General features: G+C 43.9%; 1 protein-coding gene across 3 annotated transcripts; it reads right to left on the bottom strand.

Moving 5' to 3' along the window:
* Positions 1-765: 765 nt before the first annotated feature.
* Positions 766-8,023, bottom strand: ZBTB18 (zinc finger and BTB domain containing 18). 3 transcript variants are annotated; one of them, XM_066546607.1, is made up of 3 exons: positions 7,918-7,991; positions 6,515-6,598; positions 766-4,397 (listed from the first exon to the last, which is right to left on the bottom strand). In XM_066546607.1, the coding sequence occupies exons 2-3, from the start codon at positions 6,525-6,527 to the stop codon at positions 2,815-2,817; spliced, it is 1,596 nt and encodes a 531-aa protein (XP_066402704.1). In that variant the 5' UTR covers positions 6,528-6,598; positions 7,918-7,991; the 3' UTR covers positions 766-2,814. The 3 variants fall into 3 exon arrangements, with proteins under 3 accessions (XP_066402704.1, XP_066402703.1, XP_066402705.1); XM_066546606.1 differs by lacking the exon at positions 7,918-7,991 and adding an exon at positions 7,404-7,417; XM_066546608.1 differs by lacking the exon at positions 6,515-6,598 and having other exon boundaries at positions 7,918-8,023.
* Between the last annotated feature and the right edge of the window lie 9,420 nt (positions 8,024-17,443).

Here is a 17,443-nt window from a genome sequence, read left to right as displayed (position 1 = left end):
ATTTAGCTCCACTTTTGTATTCCCATTGGGCTCCACAGCGCTGGTCTCGTTCCTAGGATAGAGCAGCTTAAAACAAGAATTCTGGGTATATCCTGCAAGAAGCATCTAAACCAGGTCTTTTTGAAAGGTTTAGCTAAGCTTATACTTTTTTATTTTTAGAGAAACATTTAGTCTGTAAGAGAAATACCCGAAAGATTTAGGATTATTTCAATTTTCCTCTGTAGTCCACACAGCTTTGATGCTTTACCAGTTGTTTGGACATTTTGACTGCCTACTGTAACACTGACAGCCAGTCAGCACCCGGCCAATGCTTCAGATTAAGTTGTTGCCTTCTGCTCTACTGTTCTCATAGAGACTGATATATCAAGAGAGTGAGCCCAAGAGAGCTCCTTGGAGTGAAATTAAGCCTACAAAGGGAATTGTGTGCCTGCACAGATATTTGCATGGCAGCAAAATTTCTGGAATTCAATAGATTGCTTCTGCAAAAGTCTTTGGGGAAGTAAAAAATAATAATTATTAAAAAATACCTTTACAGAATGATCAAGAGCTGCACACAGAGAAATGCTTTCAAAACACAAGCATTTAATTTTTTTAAATGTTAAGTGAGATGTAAATATGCATGGTAGCAACAAAGTGCCCAAAAGCATACTGAAAACATATTCCATACACAGTTAGCAATAGAAGTCTGTACAAAAGTAATAAAGTTACACAATATAAAAAATACTCCATAACTATAATTTAAAAGAGGGAAAAAAGACAAGGGAATTGATTTCTCAGTTCATATAATTTATTGCAGTTAGCACACAGTTTAAAAATTCACCAACACACCAATAGTACAAAACTAAACAGCATTATAAGTTATTCCCTCCTCAGGAAAATAAAACATACTATGATTGTCAAAGCTAGATGTCAGTCTAAGTTTTAGAACAAAAGAAGAATGTGAAACTAAGGAAAGGAAAAAAGCAATCACTCACGAGGACCACAAAAAAATCCAAGAGAAAGTCCATTTTCCTCAGACACTGATTGTCTTTTCTAACTTAAGAAAAGAATGTAGTTTTAAACCTAGAAACTATTCAAGTAACTAAAGATAACGCTCCAAGGCCATTTTCACAGCTTTTTTTTTGTTTTAAATGCCATTACAGCCAAATTAACACACATTTGACCAAATATTTCCAAAACAGTCCAGCAATACACAATGGAGTTTTCCATTCAGTATCTTAAGCACAAAAATAGGCTATGTTTACAGTAGTTAAGGCGATCAAATTTTAAACAAAAGCAGAGAAAAAAAAAAAGGAAAAAAAAAAGGAAAAAACAGCAAACGTTTTCCATGCTACTCCCATAGACCTTATTTGTAAGTGCAAGACAGGAAAACAAACACTGTGCAAAATGCTTTTGACCTGCGTGTTGGTCATTAAAACCACACGTCAGGCTGCAGTCTCTGCTGCTTGGATACGCATAGTCCTTCCCCGGCCCCCCCGGCCCCCCCTGTCACTCAGGCCTGCCCAGGCCTTTCAGCCCGGGGCTTTTTTTGCTTTTTTTTTTCAGTCCACAGCCTCTTTTCAACGGGGGGGAAAAAAAAAAGAACGACCTATTGTGGTGGAGTGGTGCAGCAGGAATCCTACAAATGCTCATCTGGGGAAATGGACGCACCTCAGTTGGAGCTGGCGTGGGGTCTGTGCAATTAGAAGGGGTCTGGGGTTAGTAAATGCACACCGCACATGCAAATCTCGAAGCCTGGTTGTAAACATTCAATTTTTTTTCTCCTTGTTAACGTAGCTAAATCGGCAACTCGTAGCTTAAGTTCTTCTCAACTTAAAGACAGTGGGAAAGTAAATTTAAATTAGATAAAATAAAAACAGTGCATTTCTCATCTTTATAACACTGGCATTTTCAACGGTGTCAGGTTTTTTTCCTAAGGAAATTAAATAATTTTCAACTCACTCGTTAAAGTTATACAATGCAAACAAAGACAAAAATATACTGAAAATCATGCATTTCTGTAGCGTTAATATTTACTTTTCAAGACTCAACTAAGAGCATCAACACAACCTGCCAAGTTCTTTGATACCTCCCCCCGGCCCATGTAATCAATTACAGTATACAATAACAGTAATTCACATTTTTTAAACACACAGTTCATCACTGCTGAAGCTGCAATATCCTTTTTCATCCCAAGCAAACCTTCACGTAAGACAGAGTCCCAGTGATCCCAGTGTACTCTCAGGGTTTTTGTTTTATGTTTTTGTGTTGGTTTTTTTTGTGGTTTTTTTTTTCCAGTGGGAACTGTCAGAAATCCAGAAGTTGCCATAATAAGTTTTAAGTCAACCGCTTGTTTAAAAATAGATAATCCAGCATTTCAGAAATTTTCCATTTGGGTCTAAAAGCATTCAGGTTTCCAACAGCTAGAAAGGACTCATGCAATTATAGAAATGTAAAGGAACTGACAAAATTGGGAGAGGATTTCTACATTCAGATTTTAAGAGGGGAAAAAGATCAAGAGTTTAAAAGAATGCAGTGTTTTGGGGAGAATAAAGCCACGTCCAAATTTTTTGAATTGGAGATTCCTTAGAAGTAAAGTATCCGCTGGCTTCTATTCCGAAAAGGGGGGAAAATACGCTCCGCAATTGGTTACTTTGTCGGATTACCTCTACAATTCATTTTTACTGGAGTGCTAAATTAGTGAAATATTCATGCTGCCTTAAAGTGCAAAAACAAGCTAATAGCCAAACTTTCAGTTCAAGGAAACAAGATTGCTTTTAGACTGTACCACAACTATATAGATTTATATATATATTATTTATATATATAAAAATTTTATTTCCAAAGTTCTTGTGAGCTATCTTCTAAGGTCCAGTCTCTGACAGTAGGTAAGCTCAGTGCTTCGCTTTTGACAGACAATGAGTTCACCAACTCACAGTGAAACTTCCGAATGTGTCTGTAAAGGTCTCCGGACTGTGTGAACCTGCGTTCACACCACTTACAAGCATGAGGCTTCTCCCGCGTGTGAACCACTGCGTGGCGGCTCAGGTTGTGGGAGTACTGGAAGCTCTTCCCACACTGGGTGCAAGTGTAGGGCTTTTCACCTGAATGAGTCCTCTCATGACGTTTCAAGGTGTACATGCAAGAAAAAGTCTTACCACACAACGAGCAGGTCGGGACATTGACATCGGTAGCAGGCTTGCTGCGGATCCCGTCCTGCTCTCGAAAGTGCGTGCTTAAATGAATTTGCAGGATGTGGGGGCTAGGAAAGACCTTGTTGCAGAGAGGACACATGAAAATTTGGCCAGCAGGGCTAAGTATGTTTGACACATAAGGGAGCAAGCTGCTGTCCATGTTTCCTTCCACCTGGACTCTCTCATTCTCTGGAGTTATCATTTCGTCATCGCTTGCCTTGTCCTCTCTATCTAGCTCCCTCAAGACCGAATCTTCCCTCATCGGAGCCAGGTGGGCCGGCTCGTACTGTACCCTGTTATTAGTGCTCACACTTTCTTTCACAGTGCTATGTTCCATATCATAGTCATTAGTGCCAACATCACTCTCATCACAGGAAGCCTCTTTTTCCACCTTCACCTGAACAAGGCTGTTTCTAAGCATGTCCTGCGAAGAGAAATAAGAACTGTTCAAATTTTCAACTCCTGAAAGGCTGGACTTGACAGACAGGTCCAGCACGCAGTCAACATCTGCTGAATCCCTCACGGAGGTGACAGACCTCTGGGACAAAGACTCTGTTGAGCTGCAGGGGCTGGCTACTGTTTTTCCAGCTGCTGCTGTGTGCGTCTCTGCCTCTCCGCCAGTCTGGGGAATGCCTGCTGAGTCTGAGGGCAATCTCATCCACATGTTCCCAGGCTCAGCCGCCAAGTCCCTTTTGCTAGGCAGGATGTTCAATTTTTCATCTTCTCCGTCATCTTCATCGCTGGGCAAGTCTCCTGGCATGTGGCTGCTGCCGTCGGAGAGGCTCTCCACTTTGTCTGAACAACTTGAGGCGTCTTCCTCCTTTTTTGTACTGTCTGCCTCCGTGGTTGCTTTCTCTTTCAGCTTCTTTTTGCAGACTTTGACAATGTCATACATGTGGAGATAACTGGCAGCTGCTAGCACGTCTTCAATGGGCAAGTCTTTGAACTGGAGCTTTCCTTCGTACATGAATTCAAGCAGGAGAGCGAAAGCTGGGGCTGTAACAATGTCGCTGTTCAGATGAACAATGTCCCTTTTGTCCAGCTGGTCCTTGTAAAAGAGGTGGAAATACATGCTGCATGAAGCCAGTACAGCCCTGTGCGCTCGGAACTGGGCATCTCCTACCAGAACAGTGCAATCACAAAGAAAACCCTGATGTCTCTGCTCACTCAGACACTGTAGCAAATGTCTACTGTGGTCAGGAAACTCCATACTGTCTTCATAACCTATAAACAACAAAATTTTAAAAAATTAAATGTAGGTCAGAATCACAGAACTTATAAATCCAAGTAATTCCACGCCAAAAACCCGGTATTTGTATTGCCGAAATTCTGGTACTGACACCACGCAAAGATTATTTAACACAAATGTACGATGGCAACTCCGTCCCCGACTGACCACTACAGTTATGATTTCCTTTCTGTGATAAATAAGCCGGTCTAGTGAGCGCATAGGTACATCTGCAATTTTTTTTTTGAAGTACCACTGCTGTTCATAAAATCTGTTCAACAGTTTGGTTTTTTTTTTTTTTTTAGAGAACTTCCTCCAGATTGAGTCCCTAGGAGGGCAAACCCCCTTCCCTCCAAAGAAAAAAAAAAAAAAATTTTTTTAAACACTAAGTTTGAGAGATCACGGAAGCAGCAGAAAAAACGTACCAGATCATCTATCTTCTTTTTAAAGTCAAATTGTAGTAAGAGGAGAGGTTCTCACATGAAGAAATATTAAATACCCTAATCTGTATACCCAAGTCTAACATTCATAAAAGACAAAAAATATTTATGTGTATCAATTTATATCAACAGCAAAAATGGACATTTTTACAAATTTAGTTCGTGTGGCTTTCTTCTTGTAGTAAGTACAGGTTTTTTTAAGGTTTTAAACCTTTTCCACACTGTACAATAGAACATGAACATTTTTTGCCAACATGCAGAATATACAAAAGAAAGCTAACAACCAAAACGCCAACGAGCACCACTTCCCCAGTGCAGAAGGACAGAAATTTCCCTCCCCTCCCACACCAGGCAGAGTTTGCAGTACTAAGCTTAAAAAAAAAAAAAAAAAGTCATTCAACCATTCAACGTGAGCATGTGTCCACGTTTAGAAAGAGTATCCCAAGTACTGTTCTTACCCAAGTGATTTTTATTTGCCTTCCTTGATGATAAAGACAAAATAAACTTAAAAAAGAAGCAAAGAAGCCAAAATCAAATTGAAAGTAAAATCTTTTAAAAACCTATGTTAATCTATTCTTCTGTGATTGATAGCAATGGTCTCCCAAACCATCTGAGCAGATCGTGACTCTCCAGGCTGGCAGATATTAGTGAAAAACCCTCATCCCTTGCAAAGCAAGATGTACTAAAACTTACAACACAACCCCTACTATATTCTGTAAAATACCATTGCTAGAGTAAAGCATGAAGATTTACAATACAATCACTTTAAGTGCCCCACAGCCAACATCAATCCTAATCCTTAAGAGGGCTAAAAATAAAGATTGGAGGGCAGCTCACAAGGTAGCTGTGATCAAATTAGGAGGCTGAAAGGACAGAGAGGGACGAAGAAGGAAGCTTATAAACATCTGATCCAGCTGACTGTGGCCATATGGCAGCTGCTGCCCAGATAAAGAGATTAAGAATAGAGGAGTGCGATTACAGCTGTCTGGCCAATTCAGGCAGCTCAAATCTACAAGTTCTAAATTAGTCGCAAATACAAAAACTCCTTCAAATAATTATTGTTACACTAAATAAAAGATTTCAAATGCTACATGCAAGGAAGAAAAGAGGAAACCAGTCAAGCCATTCTCCCGGGTACAAAAGTTTTTAAACACATAACTGATTTCTATCTTTCAGAAGCACTACAGCTGTATGCTACTACATTTCTGAGCTACTGGATATTTAACCATGTAACGAAAGACTTCCCTACAAACACGTTTTAGCCAGGAAGGTCCTTTTGTAAAAACACACACTCTTGTATATTTCATTAAACCCCCTGTAAAGTAATTTAAAAGATGCAAGACAAGAACATAAAGCAAAACTCTCTTTAGGCTTGCCACTAAATCCATTGCAGTTTTGGTCTCAGAAATTCAGGACGAACTTGCTCACTCCTTCTTCCAAACCAAGACATTCCCACAATATGCATTAAAGTTAATGCTAACAATGTGCCCAAGAACTGATACTCTCCAACTGTAGTCCAAGCCTTTTGACTAAGTCCACTTATCTATTTAATACTCAATTTCATATATTACCTCTAAACTTGGTTAGAAAAGTAATGTGATTTTTTTTCTAAAATTCAATAAACAACACACCAAAACAGAAATATGCTGTATCTAATCTATTGCTACTCCTACCTTTAGTACACATAAACCTGATTAAGTCCTTTCCTCTGAGTCTTGCTGGCTCCAGGTCTGTTAGATCGGTGGAAAAAAAGCAGACTAGGAGAGACAGATGCAAAGTGGAGATGATGTTAGAGAGGAATGAGATACCTTCTCCACACACAGATCTGCACACACTAACTCCCTGTCTGTGTGTTAGAATAAAAGGCTGAGGGATGGCAGGCTGTCAGCTGCTCTGACATCATGTTCAGATGGAAATGCTACCTCCAGCTGTGCTCCTTTTAATGCCATATGCTACTCCTCTACACTCCTGCCACCAGCTTTTTCTTAGGAGAACTTTTCTCTTCTGTTAGTATAAACAAAATACTTCAAAGTCTCTTTTTTTCAAACTTTCTAACAGGGAGGAAAAAAAAAAAGAAAATCCTAAACATATGGGGCTTTACTGTATGTGCAGCATAGCAACACTTCTGCCTTAACTTGGAGGTCCGCTTTACGTGCTGACAGAGTACCCCAGCCACGGGGTTACTCCAGAAAGCCACACCGGCTCGAGGTTTTACTGAGCCCAGGGGTTCATTTAAAAGCAGAAATTAACCGGACCTAATTACCACCTCACTGCTCCCCGCTCCGCCGCCGGTCCTTTCAGTTCCAGCGTTTAAGGCAGCGCAAGTGACACCGAGCACTAACTCCGGCTCCTTTCGAGCCGCCGAGCAGCTCCCCTGGCCGGGGCACTGCTGCGAGCGCTCGGCTCGGCTCCTGCACCGCGCTTCCCCCGCGGGGGCCGGTGCTGCCCGGCTATTTGACCGCGGCAGCGCCAGGACGCGGGTCCCCGGCCCCGCGGGCTCCGAGCGGCCCCCCCGCCCGAGCGGGAGCCCCGAGCCGCGCCGGCCCCCCCGGTGACACTCACGCGTGTACCCAGCGGGGCGGGTCACCTGCCCGCCGCCGGGCGGGGACAGCCCGCCGCCCCCCGGGACGGGACGGGACGGGCGGGGAGGCGGCGGCGGCGCGCAGCAAGTTCCCGGCGGGCCCGGCCCCGCCAGCCCCGCCGGGCGGCGGCAACTTTTGGCCGGGGCCGTGTGTGTCCCCCCCGGCCCGACACTCCCGTCCGGGGCCCCGGTCCCGCGGGCAGCGCCGCCCCCGCCCGCGGCCGGGCCGTGGCCGGGCGCGCCGGCAGCCGCCCCGCGGGGAAGGAAGCAGCTGCCCGGCGCGCAGGAAAAGCCGCCCCCGGGTCACGGCGGCAACAAAAGAAAAGTAACCGGGAGCGTCGCCGGGGCGGCCGGTCCCACCGCCCGGGGAGCGCTGCCCCCGCCCCTCCGCCCACCCCCGGCCGGACCCGCCGCCAACTCCGCCCGCCCCGCGGGGCCGCAGCGGCCCCGGCCCCGGCGCGGCGGGTGTGTGGGGATGGGGGCAGCGGGACTCACACTGCGCGGCGGCCCGAAGTCCCCGCGCTCCCGCCGCCGCCCGCCGGCTCCTCTTCGCTCACTTGCCGCTCCGGGATCGCGCCTCGCCCCCCGCCCGCCCCCCGCGCCCGCTGGCCGCCGCCCCCCCCGGGCTCCCCCCTGCCGGCGGCTGAGGAGCGAGCGGGGCAGCCGGCGGAGCGAAGCGGGCCCCGCGCTCAGCGGCTCCCCATGGCACCGGCGGGGCGCGGGGGCGGGCGGGGGCCGGGGGCGGGCGGGGGCGCGGGGCTCTCGCGCGGCGGCGGCGGCGGCGGCGGCACAGCCGGGCCCGGCTGCGGCAGACAGATGTTCGCCCCCTCCCTCCCCGCTCCCCACTTCGGACTCCGCTCCCTGACTGACAGCGCGGCCCGCCCGCGCCGCCGCCGCCGCCAACCGCCGCGGCGCCCCGCCGCTGACTGACGGGCCGCGGCGGCCGCCGATTGGAGCGGGGCGGCCCGGGAAGGCCGGCGGCGCCGCCAATCGCGGCGCGCGGACGGGCACGGGGGGCGTGACCCGGCGGGGAGCCGAGGCGGAAGGAGGCGGGGCCGCGCGGGGCCGGGGCGGGGCGAGCGGCGCGGGGCGGGGCCGGCGGGGAGGGGCGGTGGCGGCGGCGGCGCGGTGCATGGCGGGACGGCGGCAGGTGCGGGCGGCTCGGGCGGGAGCGCGGCCGGGTGTGCTCCCGGGTTCTCCTGTGCTCCCGCTTCCTCCACTGCTCCCGGTCCTCGAGTGCTCCCGCAGCCCCGGCCGGCCGGCTGGGCGCTGCTGGGCTGCCGCGGGGCCGGGCGGCGTGCCATAAAGTGCTGAGACCATGCAGCCATCCGGGGCAGGAGCATTAGTGGTGTATTGTGGATGGTTATGTATGTGTGCTAGTTATATACGGGCCGTATCGCAGTGTTACCTCAAGACCCAAGAGGCGTCATCTGCCCCTACTAAGAACACACAGTCGGCTAAGATAAGGAAAGTTTTTGCCAAAATTCACCAAGGGATCCGTATCTAGGAGAAACTCAAGTTACTGATGGTCGGTAACTTTGCAGAAGTTGAATGCAGGAACATCTGGATTAGCATAAATCACAAGGATGCTAATGGATGCTGCTGCGAGATGTACAAAAATAGAGTACCATGCCACATTTATGATTGGGTAATTAGAAATAAGCACCAGTGGGTAATTAGGTGATTCATATCATACCATTGTGTAAAACTCCTAAAGCAAAATCTCAGGGGTGTGCCCAGTTTGGCTGGAGCACTTTAGATGCAAGAATAAATATTTATGTTTGCAATTCTGTGGTTTGTGTCCTAGCCTCTCCCCTTGAGAGAGCCAGCTGTGAATTCATAGCAAGAGTGCAAGTGCTTTGCCTTCTCTCTTCCAAGGAGCTCTGCCCTGAGCTCCCATCTCAAAGGTTGAATTACCGTGGGTGCTTTCTGTACTTGCCGCCCTGGCGGTGCGGATTGCAAGGCGCAGTGCCAGCAGGTTGGCATCATTTGGGATGTGTGTGTGTGTGCCCAGGTCTGTGGGCAGCTCTGGGCAGGCTGGTGCCCGAGGGGGAGCGAGCTCTCCAGAGCTCATTGTGGCTCACAGGCAGATTGAGGTCAGCGGCTTTGGAGAATGCCACGGCTTAATGGCAGGTTAGGGTAGGGCAATGGAGGCCAGGTTGGAAGGGCTAAGGTCTTCCTTAGCAAGGGACTAATCCAAGGAGATCTGGGTATTTCCCCATCTCCCCTTCAGCTTTAGGTAAAGAGGTAATATAGGGAAGTATTTTAAAGAGAACAAGGATCACCAACAGAGACTTGGAGTTTAAAGAGAAAGAACTCAGTTGAGTATTAATAACCAAAATTGATTGAGTGGCTGTAAAAGCTGAAAACCATGTACTTCGTCTCTTCAGTAATATGAAACTGTTACAAAGAAACAGACTGAATTCTAGCTGTGCCTAATTGCTCTGACAGCACTGCTATGTCTATAACACAGCAGCTAGCATCTAGGTGGCCATATGCTTCAAGCATTACATACATACATGAAAATAAAAAATATATATATATGTACAAAAGAAAACACTTTTCACTCCATCCTTCAGTGAACTAATTGCTCACACTAGGTGTGGAATTTTTAAATTGTTAGCTTTCAATCTCTCTTAGATGCTGATACAATGCCGTCATTAAGACTTGGGAATTTTTTCCATTGGCACCCTGTTCCATATTTCATTATAGCTGGAACTTGATAGGATTTTGTCCTTGTCTTCAGGATACAGCAGCTAAGATGCTGACTCTTCATGTTTCCTGATTGTTTCCTCAGTGCTAATAATCACTTCATCTGAGAAAAATCAGTACTGTATTCCCTGCTGCCTGTCATTTCTTGAACATCATCCCTATACCTACTAAACTGCTTTTTCTTTTGATTGCAAAAGTAAGTGTTGAAAGTACTTTAAAAGGAAATACTTTGGAAAATAGTTGTAAAGTTTAGCTTGTTTAGGTTTTTATAATGTTAAATATACAAATAACTTATGCAGTTATATATATTTGAACTGTCAGTGACTGTGCCTGAGATGATTACATTAACTGTGTTGTCCTAGATCTCTATACTTCATGCTGCCTCTTGCTTCCTCAAGTAAGCCATCTCACCAGCTGCTCCGGGTTGGTTAGTAAGACCTCAGTTTGTGAATATTTACTTATGCAAGTACAGCTTTACCAAGGGAGGCAATTTAGGCATTTTCGTAACACAAAACTCTTTGGAAAATGAGTCTGCTCAATGTAAAAAAAATCAAAGAATTTATTTCCTAAAGAAGACATTTAGCAAATGGACTTTCTCAGATCCTTTCAGACTTATACAGGACCTGAAATTTTAAAATAAACTTAAATAAAATTTAATTTAATTTGTTTGTACTTTCTGTTAATTTATTATTTCCTCCTCGTAGACAAGAGTTTGCCTCCTTACGTTTTAAGATGTACTGAGAAAAAATTTACTGTCCCTCATCTTGTATTTACAATGCTGACTCCTAATTAAATCAGGTTGCACTCTCTTTTCCATTCTGTCATTTGGTTATACGACCTCCAGCAAATTGCTTTGTCTGTTTTGTGTAGATTGGTTCACCCTGGGGCTACAGGTTATTTCTTACTACAGTTATAGTTAAGAGAGTGATCTACAATTACCATTTATACAGCTGTTATAATAAACCACTTTTTTTACTGTTTCTAAATAGAAGATGGAGAGAAACAGAGAAAAAGTGAGTGTAGGTAACACTTTAGGATTAAAAATCTTTTTTGTCAGTGAGTAAGGTTTTATTGATTTAAACCTGGAACTGTTGACATTTGTCTGGGATTTTTTTAATGTGAAAGGAACTCTAATTTTTTAAAAGTACTTAGAGAGGTTTAAAGACTTAGCATTATGATAAATATAGAAACAAGATGATAGAGAGTGAATTAAGGAAAAAAACCTTCAGAGGGAAAACTCATGAATACCTAATAGTCCAGTTGATCCTCTATTAGAAAAAATAATATAAGACATGCATTCCATTGGAAGGGATGGTGAAGCCTTGTTGTAAAGGGACATAAACATCTGGCAGTACACCTGGTCTCTGCACACATTTATAAATCACCTCAGGCATCCCAAGGTACTGGAAAGAACACACACAAGAAAATTGAACTAAGAACATTCATAAGCCAAGGAAAATAAAAATTATCTCAATATTGCATGGAAAGAAATGAGTCTCATTTACTTCACAAGCACATTTTGGAAAGACATGATGCAATTTTGCACTTCTTGCACCTTTTCACTTGCTGACTTTCATTTATATCCTCCAGGCAACAAGGAGGCCTGAAGGCCTTTGGCTCATAACCAGCGCTGACGCTGCAGCGTGGAGCATCAGGAGCGCCTGCAGCTCGGGTAGAGCCTCCCGGCTTCTGCCTCTGATCTGAGAACATCGAGCTTTCCTGGCCTCTCTTCTAACGCAGTTTGTGTGCTGAATCTCCCAGTATTGTTTGTTGCTGCTCAAGATTCGTTAATACGTAGTGAGCTGCTTTGCAGATGCCAGCTTTGCCTGCTAGCCTAAGAGGTGTTCATCACATTTGTTTCTAGAGCTTGAATGGAGCTGTGTGCTCTTGGAAACTCTTCTTGAGGACAGTCCAGCAGAAGAGCCTGAGCTGAAAAGGGTCAAAGTGCCTGTGTGACATTTGGGTCCAGAGCAATAGATATAGATGCTAACACAACACAGTTATATTGTGGAACCAGATGGGAATCTGGTCCTTAATACTTTCTTATACCTACTGCAACACAGTTTTCTACATTTTCTTCAAATTGTAGAGTAGTGCTGTTATAATTACTGTGCATTCCATTAATTTTGTTTTCGATGGCAAAAAAGAAATTGACAATGGAAACTGCTTATCTGCCACCAAATATCCCAGGTTTATGCCCTACAGGTTATTTCAAAATGTATACTGTCACCCCTATGCATTGCTCCTGTTTTCATTCATAGGACAATAAAAAGTAGGTACCCTCTTGGTAAATTAAAACTCTCCCAGAAAGTTTTGATGAACAGGACTGGAGAGAAAGCAGAAAAAATATCTACAATATTATGTATCCCAGAGATGTGAAAATTAGGATTTATGATCATGGCACTCTAAGGTTTTTTTGTTTTTGTTTTGTTTTGTTTTTGTTTTTGTTTTTGTTTGTTTGGTTTTTTTGGTTTTTTGGTGTTTTTTTTGGTTTTTTTAACTGTAGTGTAACAATTGATGGCAGTCTGGTTTTTAGAAAAATTAAAAATTGAGTAGTTTTTGAGGCTTCCATTACACTTGAGGTTCAGCCATGGAACAGAGTTTTCTCTCTGGGGAACAAGGGCTGAGGAAGTGCCAAGATAATATAATACAGCATTTGCATGAATTGGCTAAATGTGCACATTATTGTGCCAGAGGCTGACTGGATCAGTAATTCTTATCTGCCTAACTATGCTGGATAAGCATCAGGATGTACTCATCTAAGAGCTTTTCTTACCATGTGGGCCAAAACCTCTTCTCTCATCTCAAATGCTCTCACATGTAGGAGAAGGAGTGCCCTGCACTGAGATTTATCACCAAGGTGGCTTCTAACATTCATGGTACAAGCTGAGGACAGACTCGCTGATAAACTTTCTTTATGTCCAGATGTCTTTTTCTGGAACATAGGTTTGTCTAATTTTAAGCTACAGCTTCTGCTTCACATGGGGATTATTAAAGAGGGCAAGGATTTCCTCATGATGCCCCAAAACAATTTTAAGGCTTTACATAAAAATTTGATCACAAAAGACAGAATTGGTCTTGTGGGTGGAGACATGAACTGGAATTCAGTTGGATTTGTTTGTTGACTGTTAATGATATGGACACCATCATTGGAAGCAGAACTGAAATGGTTTCTCTCTAAAAATCTCTTCTTTTGGATACAAAGGCTTCAAATGTCCAACGTAGGAACACCTGACTGCTGGAGTCCAGTCTCTCACAACCACAGCCAACCACAAACAGATGCTTAGTTCAGAACAGAACTACACCAGGAGCCACTGTGTGCTCGTGAGAACATGTAGGTATCATCCCAAAGATACATAACAAACACAAAACCTCAAGCTAAAACAGAAGAGAGACACAAGTCATGATACCCCAAAAGGAAGAGGATGGGAGTGGTGGTTTATTTGTGCTCTGAGACTCTGCAGTGGCAAAGGTCTAGTGGGTGGAACTGCTTAGAAGGCATCCAGATGCCTTCCTGTCACAGAACCTCTTGTGGTTCCTGCTGAGGTCGTGTGGGTGTGACTGGTTATTGTAGTTGGAGTTATTCTGAGAAAGTTAGAAGGTGTGAAGCCATTTCAGCCGGTGTGGTGGCTCACACCAATTCTGTAGGTCTGCCTTGTTCAGAAGTTAATGACTAAAATGGCACCTTAGTTTTACAAAACCATTGGTTTAATTTATGTCTCTTTATACGCTGAGTGTAGGTGTATATTTCTGTGTATATTTGTGGGGTGCCCCTTCTACAAGGACATGCTGTAGAAACAAAACAATAGCCACTATACTATTGTTTCACTATATTTAAAGCAGACCTGAAAAATACAATGTTTAGCCAAAACTCTGTTAAATTTTCTGATGCTTTTTCTGTAATTTCTTTCCTATCATTACAGATTACAAAGACATTTATGCCTAAACAGAAGCTGTCTTCTTCCAATCAGCCTGCTCTTTCTGCTCAGTTCATTCACTAAATCATTTAATCACCCAAGGCCATATGTTACCATCTTGTGTAAAACGGGTGGAAGAGGAAAAAAAATATGCAAAAATCTCTGCACAAGAGTGGGTGTCAGCATCCAGCATAGCTCCCACTAGGAAGCACAAAATATAAAATGTTATCACCAGTGAATGTGCCTATGAAAATAAACGGAGACAGACAAAAGAAAGAGACAAGCCATTGCAAAGGTGAAAAAGACAAGCTCTGAATATCAATTCTGGGTGGAAAAGTTATGGACTAAATGTTGCATGTTAGTCCATGTACTCTTATTCTCAATATCCTGCCATTAATATAATGCTCTGCTGTAATTAACTTGAAAGCTCATTAACTCATGCTTACAGTCCCGTTTTTCTCATGGCATGAGTAAGACCCTGTCCCTGACCTAGTTCCATCTCCTTCTCTATCTCTCTCTCTCTCTCTCTGTGTGTGTACTGGGGCACGTTTTGTCCCAGGTATTTTTGTGTGGAGTCTTGTGCTTTTACCACTTGGCTTCAGCTGCTGTTCATTGTCACGATTACTTTGCATGGCTTTCTCTCTTGGCACGCTTGCTGGGTGACAGACCCTCAGGAAACACATGACTCCAAGCAAGTTGTGGGGTATGTTCTCCTGTCAGGGAATGAGGAGGCTTGAAAGAAATTAGAGGTGGCAAATCTTTTATTTTAAAAGCAAGGGGACTTTTGTTTCATGAAACAACCAGTTTCTTCATATCTAGAGGAAGCTATTATGTTTTTCCTTGCCTTTGAGCTTGTGACTGCTGCAGTTGGAGATGGGAGAGCAGCTGATCAAAAAGCCACTCCACTTGTAAAGACTCACAGGACAGGGGCATAACACTACAGACTTCAAAAGAAACCCCTTCTCTAAAACTGCACATACCAGTTTATCCTAAGACTATGAAAGCATAAAAGATTATATTTTCATTTGCATGGTTTGCTGGGTTTTATTTGGCAGCTACAATAACAACAGGCTACAGCGAGCCCATAAAACAAAGTGAGAACAGCAGCTCATTTTTGTGGCAGAATGTAATGGCTATGGCTAAAGCGCTTGCATAATTCATCTTAAACCCTTATGCCTCTATTTATTGACTTTTAAATGAAAATTAAACTCTTAGAGCCATAAGGAGGCTTCTATTATCTGAAACGGGATTTCGATGATGATATTTTTATCTGACCCTACCAGATGAAAGCTCCCATCAGGAAGTGTTTTGCTGGGAAGCCCCATGGCTGGGCAGGGCTGGGTCTCCCCTCCCCAGCCTGCTCTTGGTGTAGCACCAAGGCCTTTGGAGACCCAGGGTGGAGGGATTGACTGGCCATACCTGGGAGTCTGACCCAAGAGGTGGCAACTGTAAGTTGTGCTTCCATGATGAGAGGATGGTCATTGAGGTGACTGGCAAGACAATATTTACCATCTTGACAAAGTGAAAAGGTGAAGAAAACCTGAGATATCTGATTTCCTCAGAGGCAGCTTATGGTAATGTCAGGTATGGTGCCTTTCCTAATACACAAGAAGACAAAAGATTCAGCTAACCATACTGTTCGGGCAGACAAAGGATTTTTACTTCCCGGAAGCTTTTAGAAGGTTATTTTGTTTGTTTCTCAGATTTTTCTGTAATGTATCATTTCCCCCTTTTCTTTATTCTCCTGAAGATAGAGCAGACTCAGGAAGTGAATTGCTGCTTAGGGAAGTGTCCTGCCTCCAAGCTGACTTATATAGTAGGACATATGGCATAAGTTATATTTGGACAGATGTGAACAAGTAGTCAGTAGATTTGATAAGATTCTTTATTTAAACTAACTTGCACAGTGTCACTGTTCTACCGTCTTTCTCTCCTTCTTCAATCTGATCTTTTGCTGGTTTCAAGAATTTTAAATATACATTACAGCCAACTAGTCTGTAAGGCTTTAAATGCATTTAAGAGCATTCAGTCATGACAATAATGTCAGATTTTCTCCCCACTATGATTGGCAAATATCTGCTTTTCATGATAAAGCAGTCACAGATGATACATTGTATAAGCTGCGAGCTCCAAGTGATTAATCAGACAGCCAAACTCAATGCAAATGATTCTCGTTGATTTGTTTAATTTGGCCACTGATGCTCCTGTTTCATTGGTGTGGAGTTGAGGCACAAAGTAGTTCTGTACCTCCCAAGAGTAATATAGAAATAAAATCTAAAAAAAAATGGATTGAATGGATTTCAAGAGGTCATGTAGTTCATCTCCCTGCCTGGATTGCTGTCAGAATCATCTGTATCTGTATCTGTATCTGTATCTGTATCTGTATCTGTATCTGTATCTGTATCTGTATCTGGGCTGTTTCTGGCTAATGCTGGTCCATCCTGTTTTTGGAAATCTCCAGTGGAGGAGACCCCACCATCCACTCAGGAAAAATCATAATATTTTTCCTTGTTATGTTATTCTAAGAAGCTTCTTACTTCCACCCAACCCAGAGTGGTCATGCAGAAGAATTTATTTCCTTTGCCCATTAATAGCTCACATGCTGGAGGCCAGCCATTGTACCTTGTCCAGTCTTGTCTCCTGTAGTTTAAACAGCCCTAAATGTTCCTTGTAGGTCATGTTTCTCACCTTGTATTCAGTATTTTTCAGCTTCTAGTTGGTCTACATCCTTTGTGGCCATGCCCTAGCTATGGATCCTGCATTTACACAATTTATTATTCCTTTTTTTGCTTTTATTAAATATAAAAGCAGAACATTTTGCTTTCATCCTAATTGCCATGCACCCAGCTCTTTTGGTCCATTTTCCAGTACGCTGGGACCATTTTGAACGCCTCTTTCCTCCAATGTGTTTACAGCTCATTCCAAGATGGTTCATCTGCAAATTTAAGAGATGTATTTTTAAGCTGTTTATCTATATCATTAATGAAAAAAAAAAAAAGAATTGTATCAAATCTAGGTCAGCTATCTAGAGAACCAGACTCAATATAGCCCTTCAGTTTGGCAGTGAATTTTTGGTAATGATCCGTTGTCTGTGGCTTTTCAGCCACTGTTGCCACCACTGATTGGTTCTGGCTTGAGCATGTTCCCTGGTTTAGTCACAAGTGCACCAGGCAGGGCCAGGCAAACAGCCTGGCTGAAGGCAAGAGACAGTGTTGATTACCTCTGCTTCTTTCCAACCTCTTAACCAGTTCCAGAGAGGAACTGGTTTTGTTTAACATGCTTCATTCATGATTAATCAGCGTGAGCTGACACTCATCTCCTTGTGGTCTTCTAGGTGGTTTTAATATGTTTAATTATTAAGTTTGGTAATTGGCCCATAATTTTCTTTTCAT

Source organism: Molothrus aeneus, chromosome 3, assembly GCF_037042795.1.
Source record: "Molothrus aeneus isolate 106 chromosome 3, BPBGC_Maene_1.0, whole genome shotgun sequence".
Classification (NCBI taxonomy): domain Eukaryota; kingdom Metazoa; phylum Chordata; class Aves; order Passeriformes; family Icteridae; genus Molothrus; species Molothrus aeneus.
Note: the sequence above shows the minus strand (reverse complement) of the source record. Positions and strands in the feature narration are given on the sequence as shown.